Below are 23964 nucleotides of genomic sequence, written 5' to 3'. Positions count from 1 at the left end.
GTAAGCTTCTTAGTGCTTCCAGGAGCCTGTGTTTTCATTTGTGCATCTTTGTGGCTGTCCACCCATCTGTGTCTCTATCGGTAAAGGTCCTTCTGACACTTTCTCAGTGCTTGTCTTAGCCTGTCCATGTGTCTGTGTGTGGGGACACACGTGTGCCTCTCTCTGTGTAGATGTGTGTGTTTGTGCCTGCTAGTCTGTGCCAGGCTGTCTGCACATGTACACGTAGGAATGGCTGCATCCGTGTGTGTCTGAGCTTGTGTGCCTGTACATGTGTGTACATGGCAGGGGGCAGGGGGTCCATGGCCCCATCTGGGGAAAGGACTTGGGAGTTGAGCAGAGGGTGGAGCTTCTGGGATCTGGGGTTTGTTGGGAGAAATCTCTGTCCCTAGCTCTCTTATCCCCCCACCTCCCATCCCGATTCCTACCCCGACAGGGCTCTGACGCCTGGCCTCTGCCAGGTGAGGGAGGGTGGCTTAGTGGTTAGACAGGTGCCTCCTGATCTGGGTGAGGCCTCCACCGCCCTCCCCTCCTGAGGCTGGAACACCCTGACCTACATTCACCCACATTGCCCTGGCCCTGCCTTGGAGGAAGGGCACAGTGATGGGAACAGGCTGAGGAAGGAAGGATATTGGTGGCTTCCAAGGCCAGACCCTTTGTTGGCTGTGATTCACGCACTGTCGCCACACAACCCCTCAGTGATGCTGTGAGATTGGGACTGTTTTATCACCATTTTGCAGATGAGGAAAACCAAGGCATAGTGGGAAACCACTTGCCTAGGGCCAAAGACCGACTCTGAGTGAGTGTAAAGGCAGCCTGCGAATGCAGGTCTTGGAATCAGAAAGGTTCACCTGCCAACTTACTCCTTGCAGAATGGGGCCCTTGCCTCCCTCTGAGCAGTGAATGGTGTCTTAGTGCGTGCTGGGCCCTTTGGGGAACCGCTGGGGGACCCTAATACTCAGCTTGACTGCTCAGAGGTGACAGCTGGTGCTGCAAAACCCGAGCCTGCTCAGGGCCTCTCTGTGTGGCCAGGTGTGACACACCTGCCTCTCCCCTAGTTCACTGCACCCATGCTTCCCCAATTTCTCCCCCTGTGAGCCTGGCTTTCGGGACAATTCCAGACAATGGAGGAAGGTGACAGGACTGAGGGAAAGGAAGTCCCAGTTTGTGGTCTGAGGAAGCCCAACCACCTCTGTTTATAAGACACACCCTCTGCCCCTCACTCTGATGTCTGGGTGTCTCGCATACAAAGAGCCTGGCACAGGCCCTGATGAACAATGAGTGCCTGATTGACTGTTTCCCAGTTATGTAGCATTGGGGGCATGTCTGTGTCTGTGTAGCTCTGTGCAGATGACTCTGTATGTATACCTGTGTATATGTGTCTGTCTCTCTGCTCATACACATGCCACATACACTTATATACATGACTGAGTGTCTGAGGGGATCCGTGTGTGTGTGTGTCTAGGTGTGTAGACATGTATATATGACAGTATGCTTATATATTTGACGAAGAGTTTATGTCCCAGTTCGTATGTACATATATGACTGCCTGCATTTATATATGCGTGTGTTTGTAAATATACTGCATATAGCTATAAAACTATCTGATGTGTGCCCGATGTGTGTGTCTTAGGTTGAACTATGTAAAATTGCTATTTTGGGAGATCAAAAAAGTTGACTATCTGCAGTTTTAAGCCTGTAGCGAATTGTGTGCATAGATCTGAGCGTGCTTGCATATTGACTGTGTATGTGTGTCTCTGCGTGCGTGTACAAGCATGCACATAACTGTGTCTAGGTATGATTCTTTCCCCTCTGAGCGTACACATCCGTGGCACCTGCACCTGTGTGTGTGTGACCGTGTCTCTGTGCTCGCGTGTGCGAGCGGGAAACTGGATTTGAAGGGAGGGGAAGGAAAGGCAGATGAACAGAGTGAGTGTGACTGCCCGACCCCCTCACGCCGCCTCCACACACTCCAGGCTGTTATTCCGACCCCCACACGGCAGCCACCACGTCCTCCCCACCTGAAATGCCAACCCTCAGCCCCTCTCCCGCCCGTTGGTTCCCCAGGGCTCAGCTCTGGGCCCCTCCCTGATGCAACTTTGAGGGCAGGTGGCTCCCTTGGGCCCCCCTTCGAGGCCCGAGCACCTCTGGCTTGTTTGTTCAGGGCTAAGCCCCATCCTCAGGCCGTTTCCCATGCCACCCCCATCCCACCCCCATCCCACCCCCCATCCCACCCCCCATGCCACCCCCCATCCCACCCCCCATGCCACCCCCCATGCCACCCCCATGCCACCCCATCCCACCCCCCATGCCACCCCCCATCCCAGCCCCCATGCCACCCCCATCCCACCCCCCATGCCACCCGCCATGCCACCCCCCATGCCACCCCCCATGCCACCCCCCATGCCACCCCATCCCACCCCCCATGCCACCCCCATCCCAGCCCCCATGCCACCCCCCATCCCACCCCCCATGCCACCCGCCATGCCACCCCCAAGCCGCCCCCCACCCCCTCCGGAGACGCTGTCAGAGCGGGGCTCTCACAGGCCATGCCGCCCCTGTCCGGCAGGGGGCAGCAGCTCAACTAAAGCCAGCCCAAGGGAGCGCCGGGTGCTGGCTTGGGGCACCAGGGTGCGAGCAAGGCGGCCCCGGCAGGGGCTGAGGGGCACGGGTGGACCGAGTGAAAGCCACAGCACTGGGTCCAGCGGCCGGGGGCCCTCCTGAACCTTCTCTCCGGTGCCGGGCGGAAGCGAAGGCCCGGGCCTGCTGCAGCCCTGCGGCTCCGGCCGGCGGCGGGGGCAGGGGAGGGGGAGCCGGGCCGCGGTGCCCCCTTCGGGCCGTGCTTCTTGCCCTCATGGAAGAAGTTACTGGTCTCCCGCCTTCTGTGCGAGATCTGGAAATGGCCCCAAATCCCAACCGGGAGGGCAGTTAGGTGAGCTCTGGGACAGAACGTGATGCCGACCCCGAAACCGAGCCACTTGCGCAACGGCGTGCACAGCACGGGACGTGGCCGAACGGGCTGCAGCGGTGCACGGGGCGGGCGACGGCCGGCACGCGAGCAGCGCGGGGTCTCACCTCCAACCCCCCTGTCACCCAGTCGCTGAGCCCTAGTGCTGTACGCGTGTGCGGGGACACAGGCTGACAGCGAGCAAAGCGGGCGGGTGTCTGTCCCCACAGCCTCCGGCCAAGCGAGGGGCGCAGGCGAACGGAGGCGGAGTCCCGAACCCGAAGGGAAGATGCTCTGGGGGAGTGCGGGGTGGGGCCTGACGGGGCTGGCCTAGTTCAGCTGGGGGCAGAGAAGGAGGATCTTCTGAGGATGTGATGTTTCAGCCGAGACCTAACGAGCTGACCAGGCTGACCAGGCGGACACGGTGTGTGGGCGAGCGCGCCCGGCATCCGGACAGCCAGAGCGAGAGCCCTGCAGCGAGAAGTGGCTCGGAGCAGATCAGGAGGGAGCGGGGACCAGGAGGCCGGGAGATGGACACGGGCCGGCCAAGCAGGGCACGGCCGGATTGGCCACGGTGGAGATTCTGAACTCCACTCTTTCCTATCCTTTGTGCCATCCGAGTCTCAAACTAGCACTTGGAGAAAGGAGCCCAGCTTCCTGTCATTTCACAGCCAGGAAACTGAGGCTTGGAGTAGTTAAGAAAACAAAACAAAACAAAAACTTGCCAAAGTACCCGCAAAAAGTAAGGGATGGAGAATTCAGATCCTGTGAGTCTCAGGTCAGTGGTTGTTACATAACCCTGAGCTGCCTCCAGCTGCAGGATTTGGGGTTCTCTTACAGAGAAAGCAGGGGGCTGCCCGCCAGATGATGGGCCCTGCCTCCTGTCGGTGCCTGACCAGTGCAAGGATGACAGCCAGTGTCCCTCAACCATGAAGTGCTGCTACCAAGCTTGCTTCCGCCACTGCGTCCCCCGGGTCTCGGGTAAGTGCCCGTCCGCCTTGCTGATTGCCCAGGCCCCAGGCCCCAGGGCTGGCTGGCACGGGCACGGCTCACCCAGGCCCCTGTGTTGCAGTGAAACAGGGCAGCTGCCCTGAGGACCGGCTGCAGTGCCTGAGCCCCACAAAGCACCTGTGTCACCAGGACTCGGACTGCTCGGGCAAGAAGCGGTGCTGCCACAGCGCCTGCGGCCGGGATTGCCGAGATCCTGCCACAGGTACAGCTGCTGGGTGCCTGGAGCAGGTGCCATCCCTGTTTCCTGAGCACCTGGGGCAGGTGCCTTCCCTCTCCGGGGCCCAGCTCTAAGATTTTCTTCCAGTTCTTCAAGCTTAACCTCCCCAGAAGCCAGGACCTCCCATGGCCATAGCTGGGGAAATGGATAAGTACGGGGGGGGGGTCTTGTTAGGGAGATGGAGGGACTTGCTGTATCCCTGGGACCCCGGGTTTCAATTTGCCCTTTAAGGAGGATGGGGAGTTCTGCCTTAGTAGGGACCAGGGCTGGGCTGATGGGGCTGGGATGCGGGAAATCAAGCCCCAAATCCAGAGCCCAATTGTGGGAGGGGGTTAACCCTTTCTTCCTCTCTCCTCAGGCTAGTTCTGGTTTAGGATCCATGGCTCTGCATGCAGGTGAGAGCGGCAGAAAGAGTTGCTGATGGGAATCCTGGGGCCTCCCAGACAGCGCCATCCCTGCCAGCAGCAGTTCCAGCCTTCTGATAGACACTGGCCTGCCATCAGTTCCCTGCAACCCGCCACTGCAGGCCTCTGCAACCCCCCGGTACCCTGCACACTGCCACACTGAGCTGCCCACCCTTCCTAGCACCCACTTTCACCTCTCTCTGCACACGTTGTTTCCTCCACCTAAAATGCCCAATTCTTGCAGGCTCCTCTTTGTGGAGCCCTAACCCCACCCTCAGGCAGCCCAACTACCCAGAACGTATGTTCTAGCAGAGCTTTCCAAACATCAGTCCATTCACATACACTTCTTTCATGATTTTCACCATATCTGCAAACCAGTGTTATGATATGTTGCATGCTGCCTGTACTACTATTTACTCACGTTTTTCTTTAAATGACTCACTTTTGTATATAAATAAACTTATTTAAAAAGAAAACTTGATATCATTACTATCAATGGGATAAATGAGATCACTTGCCAGAAAACAGAATGTAATTATGGGAAACAAATGCAATGAAAACGGCTCAGTTCCATTAAAGTAAATCATGTCAGATTAAATGATACTAAATAATGTTATTAAACTCTAGCTAGATACGGCCACCTGCCAAGACTGAGCCCGAAACCTGCTCTCTGTCTCTGTTTTAATAAATGGAGATTAGCAAGGGTTAAAGGGATGTTACGGTTGCATTTAGGGAGACCTTATCCCTTAGGAGAATCCGAAGAATTGAAAAGAGAAAAACTTTCTCACTCCAAGAGTCAATGTTGTGTGATGTTACATCCAGGTACACACTGAGACCATTTAGATACGCCCCAAAGCTGGGGAGATGTCGCTCAAGCAGTTAAGACGTCATTGTTATGGAGGGTCTCCTGCCACTACTGGGCCTCCATCCACCTTGCTTGCCTCAGTTTCTCCAGGGCCCCATCGGTGGTCAGGGTCTAATGAGTGTTTCTTGTGGGAAGAGAGGGTCCATAGGGAATGGCAGCCATCCTACAGGACATTCCTGGACCCAGACAGCCAGATTCCTGACTCTCCCTGGTACCTAGGACATGCTTTGAACAGAGAAAGGAGGTGGGCAAACTCCTCCCTGCTCTATCTGCTGGGCCTCTTGTGTCCTGATGGACTCCAGGGTTGGGAGGTCAACCATGGAGGTAAACTTGAAAATCCTGGGTCTTCTTTTCAAGTTCTCTGGACCTTGCAGGGTGATCTCAGGTGAGTCCTTCACCACTCTGCGTTTCTGCTTCCCCTCTTGGAAGATGGAAAGAATTCTACTTCCTCACCATTGGTCCTCATGGGATTCAAATGCCTGAACTGTTGACTCAAAAGTGGCAACTGCTAGCTGTATAGATCCAAGAGAGAGATCTCCAAGGGAGATCTCCAAGGGAGAGGAGGAAAATTATCTATGAGTCACTGACTGCATGGGACCTTAGATATTTCTCTTCCTCTTTCTGGGCCTCAGTTTCCCCATCCATATATAACCTCAGGTAGTTAACACAGATAGTACAATGGACTTGATTATTTGCCCACAATTGCCCCCTCCCTTCCCATGTGTACCATGGCTTCCCATGTGGAAGGTGCACGTGGGAAGGTGCACATGCCCTTGTCCCAGTGACTGGGGCTTGGCTATGAGGCTTGTTTTGCTTCATGGGATGTGGGTAGACAAGATGGTGCACCAATGTCAGTACAAGGCCCCAGTCTTCTTACAGCCTCCACCTTCTGCCATGGGAAGAGTTTGCAGTCTCAGCATGAGAGACACGTGGGACAGGCCTGAGTTCTCCCAGCCAATCTCAAGCTTTTGAGAGAGAAATAGATGTTTGCAGTAGGAAGCCATGGAGATTTGGGGGCTGTCTGTCACAGATTGATCACAGTAAGAGTTGACTAATTCAGGTACTGATTATTAGTCTGTAGTGAATGCCCACTTTATGCCTCTCACTTTAAAACATCATTTCTTTCATCCATCCTGTAGAAATAGTGGCTTTGAGATAAGTGACTTGCCCAAGACCCCCAGCTGAGAGGGGACAGATCCAGGATTCAACCATACCATATTCCTCCTTAGATATTTTTTTTTCCCCCTGTTTAAGAAGTTTGAATCCTTAGATATTAATAAAAGCAGCAACAGCTATCAATTACTGAGCTTATCCTATGCCAGATGTTGTTTTAATTACTTATATATATAATCTCATAAAATCCTCACAGCCTTACTAGTAAGCTTCATTCATTTTCTCCATTTTACATATAGGAAAACTGAGGCACAAAGAGGTTAATTTGGCCAAGGTTGTACAGTTTATACATAGCAGAGCTGGGATTCAACCCCACACAGTCTAATCCTAAACTACATCCTTACTAACTACACTAATCCATTACATTTAGTCTTTGAAGATTCCTTCCAGCTCTAAAGGCTATTTCCACATCTGAAAAACAGGGATTACAAAACCCCCAAATGGTTAAGTGACCAGGCTCAATTCTAGACAACTGGCATCCAAGCCTGTTGGTGATGGCTTGTTGCCCTGGGTTTCTTTCCTTCTGCATCAGGAGGGAAATTAAGGGTCTCCAGCAGGAAGCTCCCAGGTAAGCCAGTTATGGGCACATATGGTCATAAAGTGGTATAATGGACATTGGAAACTAAGAAAAGAGGAGGGTGGGAGGGGCTGAGGGATCAAAAATTATCTATGGGCACAATGTACACTGTCCTGGTGGCATTTACACTAAAACCCCTGACTTCACCATTATACAATTTATCCATATAACAAAAAGCACTTGCACCCCCTAAATCTATTGAAATAATAATAAAAATAAAAAGACAAGGTCTCTATCACCCACATTGAAGTGCAGTGGTATAATTGTAGCTCAATGAAGCGTGGAACTCCTGAGCTTTGATCCTCCTGCCTCTTACACCCAAGTACCTGGGACTACATGTGTACACCACCACACCAGGCTAATTTTTTTTTTTTTTTTTTTTTAGAGAGATAGGATATCTTATGTTATCCAGGCTGGTCTCAAACTCCTGGCCTCAAGTGATCCTCCTGCAAGTTTATTATTTTGAATTATTTGTCAGATAACACAAAATTCTTTGTCAGATTTCTGGATATTTATTTCATTCCTTCTAGCAAAAAAAAAAAAAAAAAAAAAAAAAAGACTTGGCTGCTAAGTGCCCCATGGCTATCCAGGGGCTCTAAGTTCTAATCTAGGTCCCTGGAATGACAGGAGGTGAAAGGTCACAGACTGTGGTTTCTCTGGCCACAGATGGCAACATCTACACAGTCCATTCCAGAGTCACCTGCTCAGCTTCCTGGCTAACTTGCTACCTGTTCCATTAGGTCTGTGCATTGGTCTATGCAATGCCAGCTCTGTGCTTAGCTGCCAAACTCCAACTCAGTCAGCTCCAGCTCTACTACCTGTCTCACTGCCTTCTGGAAAGTCTCCTGGGAGGGTGGATACCTGGCTCTTTTTGCAGATTCCAACCTTGCTTTCCTCCTTACTCATTCAATAAATATTTGCTAAGCACTTAATATAGGCTCTAGGCCATGCCTTCACAGAACCCATGCACTAGTGGATGAGACAAAGCTCTAGCTAGATACTTGCATGACATATACCAGCTAAAGAAACCTGGGAGGCTATAGGAGTCCAAAAGGGATCTAACTCATCATGGAAACTAGGTAAGACTTCCAAAAGGAGGCAATATCCAAGTGAAAACCTTCAGTTTCAGCAGGATTTAGCCAAGTATGCTAGGGTTCATTCTCCCCTTCTTCCTGACCAATAGCACTGTCCCCAGTTGGAAATATTTGCCCCACCCAACCTCCAGGCTACTAGAGTGCTGGTGACATTCTATATTTTGACCTGGGTTTCAGTTACATGGATGCATAAATTTGTTCAAAAATAATAATTTAGGTGTAACTTCATATTTGTGCACTTTAGTATAAGAACATTATATTTCAATTTTTAAAAGTAAATTAAAAATTTAAAAACTTGTTCCTAGGCTCCCTTGCAGTTAAGCATGGCCATGTGACCCAGGACTGGCCAATCAGAAGTAAAGGAAAGTCTACTAGAGGGGCTTTCTGGAGAGCTATTGTTTTCCTAACTAATCAGACAGATTCAGCCTTTTGTACATCATCCATTTACCCTGTGTGGTTCCTGGAGCATGGCAGATGCAGCCAGAAGAGCCATCTGGCATCCTTGAGGACAGTCCTAGTTAGGTCCCATCCAAACAAATCTTGAGATAAAGATTCATATTTTTATACAATGACTTGGAAATGTTTCCAGGAAAAATGGGTATAGGAGTAGAGAAGTGCACCAGGAGGAGAAGAGGCCAGCAGTCGTACGACATCAAGTGAAGTCCCACAGGGCAGTCCTAGAGACAAGTGTAGGTGGGACACATAAATTCCCAGGGACTTTAGGCTCTCGCTGTGTGCAGCCGAAGCAGGCTCTAGCAGCCTCTGGGAAGCCCCAGATACTAGCTGTCAGGAGGAAAAGTACTCAGGAGCCAGAGTACACAAAATGGGTAAAAGATGCCCAGGGGGGTATGGGTAAGGATGAAAGACACACAAGAATGGTGAAGGAGGAAGTTACATGGAACCGCATCTTCAATGCCATTCATGGCAGCTGCACCTGCTCTGGCCTGCCAAAAAAAGCAAACTCCTCTCTAGTAAAGCCATTGTGTTTCAGTTTCTGTTCCTGCAGCTAAATTAAATTCTAACTGATACACTCGGTAAACAAAAGGCAGGAAGAGTTGTTCACGGAGAGGGAATAGCATGTGTTGAAAAGTAGATGTTGTCCCCATTTTACAGATGAGGAAAGTAAGGATCCAAGGAGACACTTGGCCCAGGATCACTCACACAGCAATTTAGTGGCAAAGGCAGGATTCAAACCCAGTGTATTCATCATACGTTGCTGTGTAACAAGTTGCCACAAATGTAGCAGCTTAAAACAACACACAGTTATTTACTACCTCACAGTTTCTGTGGGTCAAGAGTCCCGGGTCCTCTGCTTCGGGGTCTCTGCTTCACAAGGCTACAATCAAAGGGCCGGCCAGGGTGGGAGTCTCATCTGAGCCTCAATTAGAGAAGGATCCACTTTCAAGTTAACATGGCTGTTGGCAGAAATTCAGTTCCACAAGTGCTCATGGAATACCACAGTCCCTAGCTGGCTGTTGGCTGGAAGTCACCCTCATTTCCTTGCCTTTCCAGCATAGCAACTTGTTTCATCAAAGCCAGCTGGAAGTCACAAGCTTAAGTAACCCAATGACAAAAGTGACATTTCATCACATTTGCTACCATTCTCTTCATTAGAAGCAAATCAGTAAGTCCTGCCCACATGCAAGGGGAGGGATTACACAAGGGCATGGAAGCCAAGCGGCCGGCACCACAGGGAGACAGTTTAGAAGTTGGCTACTACACTCATCTCAGCTTAATTCTAAATATATCTGTTTTCTGCAACATCAAGCTTATTCTTCAGGTAAGACCCCCCATGGGTTCAAATGACCATTCCTGGCCAGGGACTGAAGGAGAATTTGGGGGACAGCCTATCCATGGGTTATAAAGGACATTGACAGCCCTTTAGCCCCAGATACCCACAATGCCCCTCTTCCCACTTCTATGACTCAGAATCATCCAGAATTTCGTTTACCGCCCACAACATGATCTGAGGATGAAACCAGATCCTGGTCCCGTTCTCATCTGCCCTTGGGAAATAGGACTGTCTTTTCCCTTTTTGGAAACCACCTCTCCGGCTCCAGGAAGAACGCCTGAGTTTTAGGGGTAGCCAAGGCTGCAGACAAAGTCCTGGGCCAGGAAATGGGAGACCCGCTTCTCTGCTGATCTACCTCAGTTTCCCTGTTGGTAAAACGAGGGAGTTGGGCAAAATGATCACAAAGCAGCTTCCTGCTCTAACCTCTTACTTTGAAGAGAAAGGCTCTAGGTTGTGCTGATCAGTATGGTAGCCACTAGCCACAGGTGGCTAATGAGCACGTGAAATGTGACTAGTCCAAGCTGAGATTTGCTCTAGGTGAATGTGGTAGGCAGGATTCTAAGATAACCTCCAATGACCCTCACCCCTGTATAATCTCTTTCTCTTCGAGCATAGGCGGAAGCTGTGAAAGTGTGTTACACACGGCAGAAGGGAGACAGCCCTGGGTGGGCCTGGCCTAATCAGGGGAGTCCTTTAAAAGGAGAGATTTTCTCTGCCTGGTTACAGGAGTTGGAAGGCAGCACTCTGGCTTGCCTGAAAGAAAGTCCGTCCTGTGAACTGCCTCTGGGGCCATGTGGCAAAAAATGTCTGGGGACTGCTGGGATCTGAGATTGATTGCCAGCCAGCAGCTAGCAGGAAAAGGGAGACCTCAGTCCTACAACCACAAAGAAATGAATTCTGCCAATGGTCTGTGAGCTTAGAAGAAAACCCCAAACCCCCGATGAGAACCTCAACCCTGGCCGAAACCGTGGCCTTAGCCTGGTGAGACCCTTCGTAGAGAATCCGCCCGTGCTCTGCCCAGACCTCTGACCTCTAGAAACCGTGAGATGATAAATTTGTATCGTTTGAAGCTGCTAGATTGGGGTAATTTGTTATGCAGCAATAAAAAACTAGTACACTGGATTTCAGAGACTTAGTATCAAAATGAAAATGTAAAATATCTCATTAATAATTTCTTTACTGAGTCCATGTTGAAATTATAATCTTTTGGATCTATAATATTTTGGTTAAAGAAAATATATTATTGAAAATGATTCCAGCTGTTTCTGTTTACTAGCTTTAATGTTACTATCAGAAATTTTAAATTATATATGTGGTTCACATTAGACTTATTGGACGGTGCTGGCCTAGAGGCCTCAGAGATCATGACCTCGGGCAAGTCACCCTGCCTCTCCAGGCCTCACATTGCTTATCTGTGAGATAGGAATGATATATTTGCGGGTTGAATGAGATGAGGCCTATACTTGGCACAAGATAAGCGCTCAATACGTGTTGTTAATTATCACCGTTAACAATATTTGTGAAGCCTTGTGTCTCTAATACCCTCCCCCCAGCCAGGCACACAGTAGCCACGCAATACGGAAATGCTTGGGGATTACACACCTTTACGAAGCTCTTTGGCGCAGCTCTCCTTTGCCCTCACAACCCACTTGGAAGGTGGGAATCAGGGATCCCTGGGCAGGTGAGGACGCTGAGCTTCAGGGGACAAAAGGACCCATTTCAGGCTTCACAGTTCACCTGGGAAGAGCTAGGACTTGAGCTGGCTTGGGCACAGCCGGGGGAGCCCCAGGGAGATGAAGCCACTTTCTACAACTCACTTACTGAGCCCTCCCCTTCGCAGTCTGAGCGAGTGACTGGGCCTCATCTGTAAAATAGGGGGGGAGGGGCATAAGAGCCTGTCCCTGTCTACTCTGTGTCGGGAATCACTGAGATAGGTCACCTGCCGCAGATGAGGCACCCGGCACATACTAAGCACTCAGTTAAGCAAACCACACCGCTGTTCCTTTGCCAGACAAGCCTCAGCTGAAATCCCTCTGTAGGGGGATCCCCGTCGCCTAAGCGCGCCCTCCTGCCCGGGACCCTGACTCGGGAGGATGCCCTGGCTCTTGGGTCCGGGCTCCAGACACCACTACCACCCAATCAAGTCAAGAATAGAAACCACCGCCTCCGGCTGCCCGCGGCCTCCCTCCCTCCCCCGGCAGCGATCGATGCGTCCTCAGCGGCGGGGACGGAGGCGGACAAGGAGCAGGGAGGAGGGTGCAGCGGGGCCTCAGACAGCAGCGGGGCCGCCGGGACAGAGAAGAGCCCGAGCACAGCCAGGGGCTCCCCAGCCTCGGCGCTTTCGGGAACACACGCACAGGGCGCCCCGGAGGGCCCGCGACAGGTAAGGGGCCTCCTCGGAGAGGGGCGTGGTCCGGGCAAGGGCCCAAGTGGGAGCCGGCGCTGCCTGGAGTTCCCGGTGCTCTGTTCCGGTCTAGGAGAGCCCCCCAAGGACGGAGCGATGTGGGGGGCAGGCTCTGGGGAGAACCAACCGGTCCTGCTTGCTCATCTGTAAAATGGGAGCAGCAAACCTCCCTGGCAGGGTTGGTGTGGGGATTAAACAGAGTGCGGCGTGTACAAAGCCCAGCCAAGCGACTGGCAGGTAGCAGGTGCTCAAAATAAGTGTGTGGAAAGAGTCTCGAGTCAAAAAGCCTGGTCTCCAGCCTTATTTGTGCCATGGGCTAGCTGGGTGATTTTGAACAAGTCACTTAATCTTTCTTACTGATATTCAGATTCTCGTCCGGAAATGTTTGGTGAACTAATTAGCCCATTTCATAGAGCAGGAGAGTGAGTTCCAGACAGAGGAAGGGATTTGCCCAATGTCATGCTTCTAGTGGGTGACGGAACTGGATTAGAAAGTTCATCTCCAATGTCAAATCCAGGTGGAGGTGGAAGTGGGGCTGCAGAACACACATAGTTATGTGCACAGGTTGTGTGCCAGGGCCTGTGCTGCCCATAAACATCTTGCATCATTTAATCCTCCTGGCCTCTCATGGGCAGTATAGTGTTGCCCAGGGTACAGAGGGGGAAACTGAAGCCCAGAGAGGGCAATGAGCCACTCAAGGTCAGCAGCTAGTAAGTGGCAGACTCGGAATCCAGACGCAGGTCTGACCAGAGGGAAGTACAAAGGGCCAATGCTTATTGAGCACCTACTGAGTTCCAGGGTTTTGCACACATACAGTAACTGTTCATCCAAAGTGCCATTATCTCCATTCTCTTAGAGGTAAGAGAGTTAAAACCCAGAGCAGGCAAGAGACTGGCCTCTCTGTCACAAGTGACAGAGCTGAGGACCGGCTTAATACCAAGCCCAGGGTAAGTGAAGGGCATTTGGGCTCCCTGCCAGGTACTGGGCTGGCTTGATGCATACTTGATCCTCATCCACCCAGGGAAGTAGGCATTACTGAACCCACAGTGCAGATGACATTACCACGGGTCAGGATGTGAGTCAAGTCACTAGCCCTCAATTCCAGCAGAGCCAAGAGTCAGTGGGCAGTGGAAAGACCTGAGTCCTTCCTGAGTATCCACTAAGGCCGAGCACTGTCCATAACCTACCTTAATCCTCCAGCCGTCCCTGTGGGGAGGCACTTATGTCTGCGCCGAGCCTTGTGCAGGAAAGCGAGTCTGGAGAGTGAAGAGCTTCCTTAAGGCCCCAGGTGCATCAAGTGTGCATATAAACCTGGTTTGCCTGACTCCAGAAGACAACGACGCAGGTGGATAATTTCGTAAACCCCGTGAGCCAGGCCCAATAAATATATTAGGTCATTTAATGTTTTTAACCACACTTAGAGGTGGGTATTTTTATCTCTGTTTGACAGACTCAGAAAGGTGGTGTGACACACCTAAGGTCACACAAGAGAGCCAGGGCTCAATGTCAGGTCTAACTCTACAGATGCTCTAACTCTACAGTGGCTCTCTAACTTGACTGTGTACCCAAATCACCCTTGAAGTGAGTTAAAACACACTGCTGGACTCCCACCCCCAGAGTTTCTGGTTCAGTAAATCTATGGCAGGCTGAGAATTTGCATCTTTCACAAATTTCCAGGTGATGCTGATGCTGCTCGTGCGGGGAACACACTTTGAGAACAACTGGTCTAAACTGATCCCCCCAGCTGCCCCTGATGGTAAGTATTAACATCCCCATTTTGCAGAGGAGGAAACTAAGATTCAGAGGGCCGGCATGTCCGAGATCCCACCGTAGACTTCTGGTGTGCTTATCCAAGTTTGTTGGGGAACAGGAGACAGACACCCTATATGGGCAGCCACCAGGTGCCAGGACATCCTGCCATTCCGTTGCTTTCATTGTCCTTCGAGGTAGATCTCAGCATTTGTTTTCCACAGAAGAAAAATGAAACGGGCATGCGGAGGGTCACTGATTTGGCCAAAGCGCCCCCGTTGGGGTTGGGGGATATTCAAGTCCAGGCCTGACTCTGAGTCCAGAGGGCGCTTGACACCTGCCGAGCATTTACCGCATACCAGGTACTTGAGAGCCTCCAGCACGCCCTGGCTGGTGGAGGGAGCAAGATATTTTAACGCGCTTTTCCTGGACGGGAGGCCTGGGGACTCCTCCTCAGCGCGCCCCTCCGGTGTCCGCAGGTGGGAGCACTGGAGCCACGGTGAGCGAGCCCCCGGTGCCCGACTCCGGGGTGCCCGACCCCGGGGTCCCCTGGCGGCGGAGCGACGAGGCGCTGCGCGTGAACGTGGGCGGCGTGCGGCGGCGGCTGAGCGCGCGCGCCGTGGCGCGCTTCCCGGGCACGCGGCTGGGCCGCCTGCAGGCCGCGAGGTCGGAGGAGCAGGCGCGGCGCCTGTGCGACGACTATGACGCGGCGGCGCGCGAATTCTACTTCGACCGGCACCCGGGCTTCTTCCTGAGCCTGCTGCACTTCTACCGCACCGGCCGGCTGCACGTGCTCGACGAGCTGTGCGTCTTCGCCTTCGGCCAGGAGGCCGACTACTGGGGCCTGGGCGAGAGCGCGCTGGCCGCGTGCTGCCGCGCGCGCTACCTGGAGCGGCGCGTGACGCGGCCGCGCGCCTGGGACGAGGACAGCGACACGCCGAGCAGCGTGGACCCGAACCCCGACGAGATCTCCGACGTGCAGCGCGAGCTGGCGCGCTACGGCACTGCGCGCTGCGGCCGCCTGCGCCGCCGCCTCTGGCTGACCATGGAGAACCCGGGCTACTCGCTGCCCAGCAAGCTCTTCAGCTGCGTCTCCATCGGCGTGGTGCTCGCCTCCATCGCCGCCATGTGCATCCACAGCCTGCCCGAGTACCAGGCCCGCGAGGCGGCGGCCGCCGTGGCCACGGTGGCCGCGGGCCGCAGCGCGGAAGACGTGCGCGACGACCCGGTGCTGCGACGCCTCGAGTACTTCTGCATCGCCTGGTTCAGCTTCGAGGTGTCGTCGCGCCTCCTGCTGGCGCCCAGCACGCGCAACTTCTTCTGCCACCCGCTCAACCTCATCGACATCGTGTCGGTGCTGCCCTTCTATCTCACGCTGCTGGCCAGCGTGGCGCTGGGGGGCAACAGCCACGGCGGCACGGGTGGTGAGGAACTCGGCCACCTGGGCAAGGTCGTGCAGGTGTTCCGCCTCATGCGCATCTTCCGTGTGCTCAAGTTGGCGCGCCACTCCACCGGGCTGCGCTCGCTGGGCGCCACGCTCAAGGTAGGACTCTCGGAGGCCGCGTTGGGGCGGAGGGAGGCGGGTGCAGCCACCGGGCAGGTTGGCAGGTAGACTTACAAACCTGCCACGTCCAGGCGCACATTGAACTGAGATGCAGTCCCGTGTGCCAGGCACAGGGCCAGATGCCAGGTGTACAGTTTCCCAACAGCCCTGTAGGGAAGAGCTCACTGTTCCCTGTATTTCCCAAGGAGAAAATTGAGGCATAGCTTTGCTTGTCTTTCCTTTCCAAAACAAACAAAAAACAAGACAAAGGTCACTTTTGATATATCAAAATATATGTCAAACGTGACGCGTAGCACACAGATGTGCAAAGCAGGATGCTAACTGGCTTCTCTCCCAGAGCCTTTCTTCTGGCATTATCGCGGGCACAGACAGTCATAGGTCTCCCTTAATGGGCACAGTCTGGAAATAGCCCCCACACTAATACTGAGCCCTAACTCTGTGCCGGTTTCACATCCATTATCAATTTAGCCCTTAGGACAACTTCCTCAGGAAGATGCTATTATTTATTCTCTTCCCGTAGACGGAGAAGCTGAGGTTGGAGGGCTGGCTTTTAAAAGCCTGGCTGCAGTTTATTGAGCACCGTCCTTGTGCCAGGCGCTGCGCCGGGGGTGAACCAGCGCCCGGCAAGCTTACACTCGAGGCAGGGAACTCAGCCTGATTTGGGGAGGGAGGCAAGGTGAACAGCTTGTGCCAATGCTCTCTGGGCCTCAGTTTCCCCATATACCCAGTACAAGGCCTGTAAACACCAGCTCTGATTTGGGTTCCTACCTTCCCTTTCAGCACAGCTACCGGGAGGTGGGCATCTTACTGCTGTACCTGGCCGTGGGCGTGTCGGTGTTCTCCGGCGTGGCCTACACAGCTGAGAAGGAAGAGGACGTGGGCTTTAACACCATCCCAGCCTGCTGGTGGTGGGGCACAGTGAGCATGACCACCGTGGGCTACGGGGACGTGGTGCCAGTGACATTGGCTGGCAAGCTGGCGGCATCGGGCTGCATCCTAGGGGGCATCCTGGTGGTAGCGCTCCCCATCACCATCATCTTCAACAAGTTCTCCCACTTCTACCAGCGCCAGAAGGCTCTAGAGGCAGCCGTGCGCAACAGCGGCCACCGAGAGTTCGAGGACTTGCTGAGCAGTGTTGACGGGGTGTCAGACGCGTCTCTGGAGACATCCAGAGAGACCTCTCAGGAGGGAAGGTCTGCAGACCTGGAGGCTCCCAGTGAGTCTCAAAAGCCACAGATTTATTAAAACCAGGGCTCCATGACCCCTTCCCCTGCCCCTGCAGTCAGCTGGAACGGAGCAGAGATTCCTCCCCTCTTAAGTTCTTCGTGGTAGTGAACCTCTCATGCTGGCCTGAGAAATGAGACTCAGAAGCTGCATACCTTCCTCCCAAGGCCCGGGGCAGGAGATGGTAATACCTAGATTCTGCGAGATTCTGAGAGCAGCCTGGAAGCCATCCACGAAGCAGGCATGAGCTGGAGGGACAAAGTCGAAAGGATGCCAGTGATTCCTGAGCACCTCCTATATATTCGCCAGTGGTTGGCCCTGTGTTGGTTGGAGGATGAGAATTATCCCCATTTCACTGAGGAGGAAGCTGAGGCTCAGAGGAGCAATGACTCACCCAAACCACACAATAGAAGGGGCAGAGTCAAGTTTGGAATCCAGGCTTGTTGGCCTGCTGGAACCAGTGCTCCATCAACCCCCTCTTTCTTCTGACCTCACGAGGTTTGCATGAGGCTTTAGGGGGTTCCTGGATCCCCAATGTTGATCCCTAGGGTGAGAGGCCCCTTTCAGAGTAAGAGAAAGGACCAAACAGGAGATTTGGATGAATGACACCTGGACCTCAGCTATGGTTCTTTTCTAGAAACTTCTATCAAGAGTCAGCTGTCAAAGATGAGTCTCGGGAGGGAGAAGGGAACTGCCTCTTCAGCTGATGTGCAAGATGTGCTAAGCAATACTGTCCCGCACCTGCCTCCCAGGGCTGACTTGACTTAAAGAAAATCCGAAAGGGCTCGAGGCCTCAAGTCTGGACCCAGCTGCACCAGGACCTGCTGTGTGAGGTGGGCCACTCCCTGCCCGTCTCCAGATTCCAGCCCATCTGTCTAATGGTCACAGTCTATGACCCAGAGCGAGAAGAAAGCTAAGTGGAGCAGAGGGGACACTGAATTCAAGCCAGCCCAGCTCAGAAATGTTGGTGGCAGGGGGTCTGCCATGCATGGACACCTGCCTCCCACACCCCTCCAGTCTGACTTTGGCAGTTCCCTCCTGCCCACCACACAGACCCCCAGCCCTGCCTCGAGTGGCCATCCAGGCCAACACTTGAGACTTTGGGTCACCTCCAGCCCCTCCTCCTTGCTGGGGCCCAGCTCTCACACTCACCTGGCGAGTCCTCTCTCCACTCGCCGCGATGGTTGGGGGAGGAGTTCCCGTAACCCTTTTCACATGCTGTGGCTACAGCACCCAGCGCTATACTGTCGCTGCCTGGCTGTGGCTCTTGCTCATTGCACTGAGCCTCAAGACGGAAGACGTTGTCGGAACCCCAGGTTTGGTGCAGAGTGGAGACGCTTAGTAAACGTCGAGTAGGTCAATCAATTCGTATGGCCTCCTGGGTTCCAAGCATGGAGAGCGAAGAGGAGTAGCAGAGAGAGACCCAGTCCTCAAAAGGGTGCGAACAAGACTGCAATGGAGGCCCTCTCAGCTCTGCCTCCCCTGTCCCTGCTTAGTTCTTGAAGTTTCTACAATGACGTCCTTGTAGGTTCTTCACTTACTCGTTCAACAAATATCTATTGGAAGGATCTAAAGCGAGGGCTTCACATGTGGCCTGCAGACATGTTTTATTTAGCCGAACAGTATTTTTAGTATATCTTAAAAATTTGAATTCCTTTGGGTGAGGCATGCACTCTCCCGCTCCCCATAGCGTCTTGCCTGCCTGCTACCCACACACAAACACGCACACGCACACTGCTGTGTTATGCCCAACCACTCCTCAGATTTACTTTACCCATCTGGCCTCTGATTTACTGACTGCTCAAGAGATACAGTAGTGGATAAAATATATATCCCTATACTCGTGAAGCTTGGACTGGTAGGGAAGACGACCGTTAATGCAATAATCCCATAAATATATAATGGTGCGGTCTAAGTACAAGGAACTCTAAGTGTGTATAATGTAGCAGGGACCACTGCACACGCAAGAAGGTCAGAGGTTTTCCCAAGCAAGTGACGATCCAACCCGCCATCAAAAGGATAAGTAGCTAATTAGACAAAGAGGTTCCTGAGAGGAATATTCCAAGCAGAAGGAACTGCGTGTTGAAGGTCTTGTGTCATATACAGGGCCTCGCACGTAGTGGGTCCCCAATTCACCCATGAATCCCGAGTCTCCGGATTAGAGCAGAGGCTGGAGCCGAGCCAAAGGGGCTGTCAGGAATTCAGCACACTCCAGCCCTCCCGCACACTCGCCTTTCAACGTGGGGCCCAGATCGGAAGGGCCGCATGCACCTCTCCCATGGTCTTGTCAAACACACCAAGAAGCCAGATGGCTTCCAGGCTTTCTGACCCTGCACACAAGTCTCTAAAGCTGGAGTAGAGAAAGCTCAGGAGAGAATCACCTGGGCTGTGCCCCCGCAGGGTTGTGCGTGGTCCAGGCAGAAAAGCAATGGCAACTGCTACTCCTATGTGTCAGTCAAACCCGTTATGCAAATAAAGAGCCCTGGCAGGGACATTGTATGGAACTGGTTTCTCTGAGTGACTGGGGCTTGGGGACAGCATGAGGAGTGGCTTGGAATCCACAGTCTCTGGTTCCAGTCTTGGATCTGGCACAGGCTTTGTCTGTGATTGTACCAGCCAGAACAGGCTGCAAGTGACAGGAATCCAGTCGGAGGGTAATTCATTAGAGTAAATCATTAGAATGATGAACAACTGTTTCAATTAGAGTTCCTTGGTTGCAAGCAACAGAAATTGACCATCTTAAGCAAAAAGTGAATTTATTGGAAGGTGTATTAGTTTCCAGTGGCTGCTGTAACTAATTACCACAAATTTAATGGCTTACCAGGGGTGGGGAACCTGCAGCCTCAAGGCCACATGTGGCCCCCCAGATCCCCAAGTGTGGCTCCTCAACTGAATCCAAACTTCATAGAACAAATCCCTTTATTGAAAGGTTCTTAACAGCAGAAATGTATTCTCTTAAAGTTCTGGAGACCAGAAATCCAAAATCGAGGTGTCGGCAGGGCCACAGTCCTTCTAGAGGGTCTCGGGGAGCATCCTCTCCTTGCCTCTTCCAGATTCTGGGGGCTGCCAGCACTCCTTGGCCTTCTTGGCATGTGGCTGCCTCACTCCAGTCCCTGCTTCTGGTATCACATCACCTTCTGTGTGTGTGTCAAATCTCCCAATGCCTGTGTCTCATAAGCACACTTGTAAGGACATTTCCTAAGACCCATCTAATTTTGCACCACCCAAACAGGGGGAATTAGTTTTGTTTTGATAAGAGTCATTACCCTGCAAGATCTGTAGTACAGGCACTGATCTCTGCAGCCTCCCCAAAGATATTTCCACTGTTGATTTTTGTATTTTGAAACAGTTGTTCAAGTGGCTTCTATTGGCCTTTTGTTAATATAGCATAATGGCCCTTACTCCGTGCGTGCATCAGGGAGCCAATGTGGGGATCTTTTCCAACTATCACTCAGAAACTGGAGATAGAGGTTGGCTTTGGAATCCCACTAGGCCTCCAATGATGTGGACAAAAGTCAAAACACTATTTTTCACGATAGCTTGGCCTACAGTGGTGCTCTCGAACCCGAGAAATTGGCATCAGCTCAAAGTCTTCATCCAGGGTTCCTTGAAAGGTTCAGGCATTTCACTTTCTCCAGCGTCCAGTTACTCTGGTAAGTGGCCACAGGTCCTTTTAGAAGGCACAGGAAATATCTGCATTACGCTCACGTAGTAGTATAGCAGAAGCCTTCCTCAAGGGTGAGTAGCATATGCTTCCATCAAAGGGACTTAGATCAACACACTAACTCAAGCCTAGTGTTGGGTGATGATCTGTAACTACCACAGTGGCTCAAGTCAGGACTTTTTTCTGCCAGAGCTAGAGCGTGTTTTTGGATTTCTTTTGGTTTCTTGTATTTTGTTGGTTATACAAATCAAGTAAGGCTTTGGTGAGTTGCCTTTGGTGAGTTGCCTTTTTGGGGCCCTACATCCTGAGTTCTGGCCTCATCTGGAGCCTGCTGAATATTATAATGCTCACTGTCACTTAATTTTGTGGGATTAAATGCTAACAACCTGGCCTCCCACACCTCTGCATACTTCTTCCTCCCGGAAATCAGGGAACCTGTTTCAAATGGCAGCCCCTGCACCCGGCAGCATTCCTGATCTAGACTTTCCTCAAAGCAAGGATAAAGTGTGAGAGCCATAGTTAGAGGTATTTGTGGGAAGGAGGCCCAAAATAGACCCAATCCAGTATCCTGTCTTCAGAAATCTTTAAATCCCTTCCTCTACAAGGGACTTGGGGCCTTTAAGTTCCATTTCATATGGGCCAGCATTTGGTCCAGGTTTGCATTAGCCAACTCATCAAATTGTTAAGCCCAGCCAGCTCCTGGAGCAGCACAGAGAATGCCAAATCCCTGCTAAGTGACTTCATATCAGGAAGATCAGCCTGGTCCAAATTACATTTCCCCTTCCTTGATCAAGCGCCACAAAAATACATTCCCACAAATATTCCCCAAATTCTGGATGGTGTCAATTAACACATTTCTGCAATTCTGCAGGTGTCCAAGATTCTTTCCTGCACAGTCTACTTTTCACCCTCTTGGCCAGACTGATCCCTGCTTTCCAGCTGAGCAGCCTGGGTGGGTGGGGCAAGCAGGGAGTGTGAGGAAGGGTGTGAGCTGTTTGCACCCAGTGTTTTAGAGAGCTTTGATGTTCTCCCACATCCTCTCATATGACCATTCCACTTGTCATAATCCCACACCCTATCAATGCCTAACTTTGTAAGAGTGAAGCAGGGCTGTGAATTCAACAACCTGCATAACTGGGTACAAACTCTGGCATTTGGAGAACTCAGCCCTACTGCAAATCATGAGATCCATTGGTCATAGAAATGCTGTACATGTCATTCTGCGCCCAAAAAGGAGGAGGGGGGATTGATATTTGGGCTTGCTTTGTTGACTCTCCCTGTACATTATTCTATGCAGCTGACACAAAACATTTTATCACACAGCCTGGGCATTCCTCACTTCCTTACAATCAAACGGTGACAGATGCTACCCCTTCTCTGACAGCCTCATCCTCGGTGGTCTGCACATGTTCGGTACAGACACAATTGTTTCCTAACATTTTTGACCCATGGTTGGTCGAATCCATGGATGCAGCACCCATCTATACGTGGGGCAGACTGTATTGTCCTGATGGCTATAGCTGAGGACTATTTCATGAAGGCATAATTTTGAAAAACATAAATCTGATCATGCCAGTTCCTTGCTTAAAACTCTCTGATGGCTCTCCATCAGAAGTGACACCCAAATCCCTTCCCACGGACCACAAGGCCCTGCACACACTTGCCTTCACTCACCCTGTGTGTTGTCTTGCATTAGTGACTCAAAACTCACGAGCATTGCTGCCACTGATGATGTGATTTTTTCCAAAATAAAGAACAACTCTTGGTAAAGGCCCGAACAAAACAACTACAGGCATCTATTTCTACATAGTTCATTCTTAGAAAATCAACTGTAAAATCCTGTACAAAGTACTGTTGACATGTAAATGAAATTTAGTTTAGTATCAGATACTTATAAACAAGTTTTTCATGAAAAATAAATATCCAGTGAAACATCTGAATGTTGTATAGGACACATGAGAATTTTTTGTTGCACAGGACTGCCCCTGCATAAATTGCAGAACATCTAGTAAACCTGCCCCTGCCCATTAAATGCTGGTGGAGCCCCTCAATCCTTGTCACAGCAACCCCTCTCCCCCCACATCTCCAAAACACCTCCTAGCTGGCAGTACCGAACACTGTGAGAATCACAGATTTATAGAAAGGGCGTAGCTCGGAGTTTCTGAGAAAAAAAAAATTGGAGTATTTAATCTGAAAGGCTCTGCATTGTGTCTGGCATATAACAAGTGCTGCATAAATGTAAATTTACTTTATCCCTCCTTCTCGCCACCTTCTGGCCATAGATTTTCACTCCGACCAACAGGGAACATCTGTCATCAACCCTGGCAAGGGTTAGAAAGGTACACTAAGTATTTCAGGGAGTGAGGTGAGTAAATTAGGTAACAAGAAACACACACAACAGCCCACTCCCAGAAAAGCTGGCAGAGGCCGGGCACCGTGGCTCACACCTGTAATCCTAGCACTCTGGGAGGCTGAGGCGGGTGAATCATTTGAGCTCAGGAGTTTGAGACCAGCCTGATCAAGAGCGAGACCACATCTCTACCAAAAATAGAAAAATTAGCAGGGCGTGGTGGCGCATGCCTGTAGTCCCAGCTACTCGGGAGGCTGAGGCAGGAGGATCACTTGAGCCCTGGAGATTGAGGTTGCTATGAGCTAGGCTGACGCCACAGCACTCTAGCCTGGGCAACAGAGTAAGACTCTGTCTCAAAAAAAAAAAAGAAAAAAGAAAAAGAAAAGAAAAGCTGGCAGAATTTACATGACAGTTATACAGACTATTGACTGTATTAAAAATTGTAGAGCAACTTGATTCAAGATACCTGCACTTACTTTTCAGTGTAACTCTGTTCCCTCCCTGCTGTGAGGTAAACTATTAAGACTTAGAGAACCCATGGTCAAACCGTAAGATTATTCTGGGTAAAAATGGGACGTACAAGGGCAGGACCCTGCTGTCCCCACCCACCCTGCTCCCCATTGCTGGGCCGTGCCTGGTCTGGCTTCACGCAACAGCAGATAGGGATAAAGGCTTCCAAGGTGCTCTACGTAGACTCTCACACCAGACCCTTTGAACAGGCTGAGACTTTTGTCCGGGATATCTTCTGTCCTTCACTGCCTACACTTTACTAACCCGGCCATCTCTTCCTCATTTTCCAAGTTTTAGGATGTATTACCTCCTCCAGAAGAGCTTTCTTGGATACCGCAGCAGAAATGACTGTCACTCCCTCCTGCATGTGTGCACAGCCTGTGTACTTCCTTGTCTCACAGTATTTCCAATATTGTGTGCTT

At 51.6% G+C, this 23964-nt stretch overlaps 2 protein-coding genes across 2 annotated transcripts; both read left to right on the top strand.

Annotated features, from left to right (window-relative positions):
• Positions 1-2721: 2721 nt before the first annotated feature.
• Positions 2722-5040, top strand: WFDC5 (WAP four-disulfide core domain 5; the record flags this gene model as incomplete). Its single annotated transcript, XM_075993414.1, has 4 exons — positions 2722-2929; positions 3785-3925; positions 4017-4157; positions 4531-5040. Coding segments are annotated over 4 exons (495 nt in total), but the record flags the coding sequence as incomplete, so codon positions are not given.
• A 7070-nt stretch (positions 5041-12110) lies between these two features.
• KCNS1 (potassium voltage-gated channel modifier subfamily S member 1) lies at positions 12111-22535 on the top strand. Its single transcript, XM_012780431.3, has 4 exons — positions 12111-12460; positions 14159-14237; positions 14710-15773; positions 16575-22535. The coding sequence occupies exons 2-4, from the start codon at positions 14162-14164 to the stop codon at positions 17037-17039; spliced, it is 1605 nt and encodes a 534-aa protein (XP_012635885.1). The 5' UTR covers positions 12111-12460; positions 14159-14161; the 3' UTR covers positions 17040-22535.
• The last annotated feature ends 1429 nt before the right edge of the window (positions 22536-23964 follow it).

Source organism: Microcebus murinus, chromosome 16, assembly GCF_040939455.1.
Source record: "Microcebus murinus isolate Inina chromosome 16, M.murinus_Inina_mat1.0, whole genome shotgun sequence".
NCBI lineage: Eukaryota > Metazoa > Chordata > Mammalia > Primates > Cheirogaleidae > Microcebus > Microcebus murinus.
This window is presented reverse-complemented; position numbering and strand designations above follow the sequence as displayed.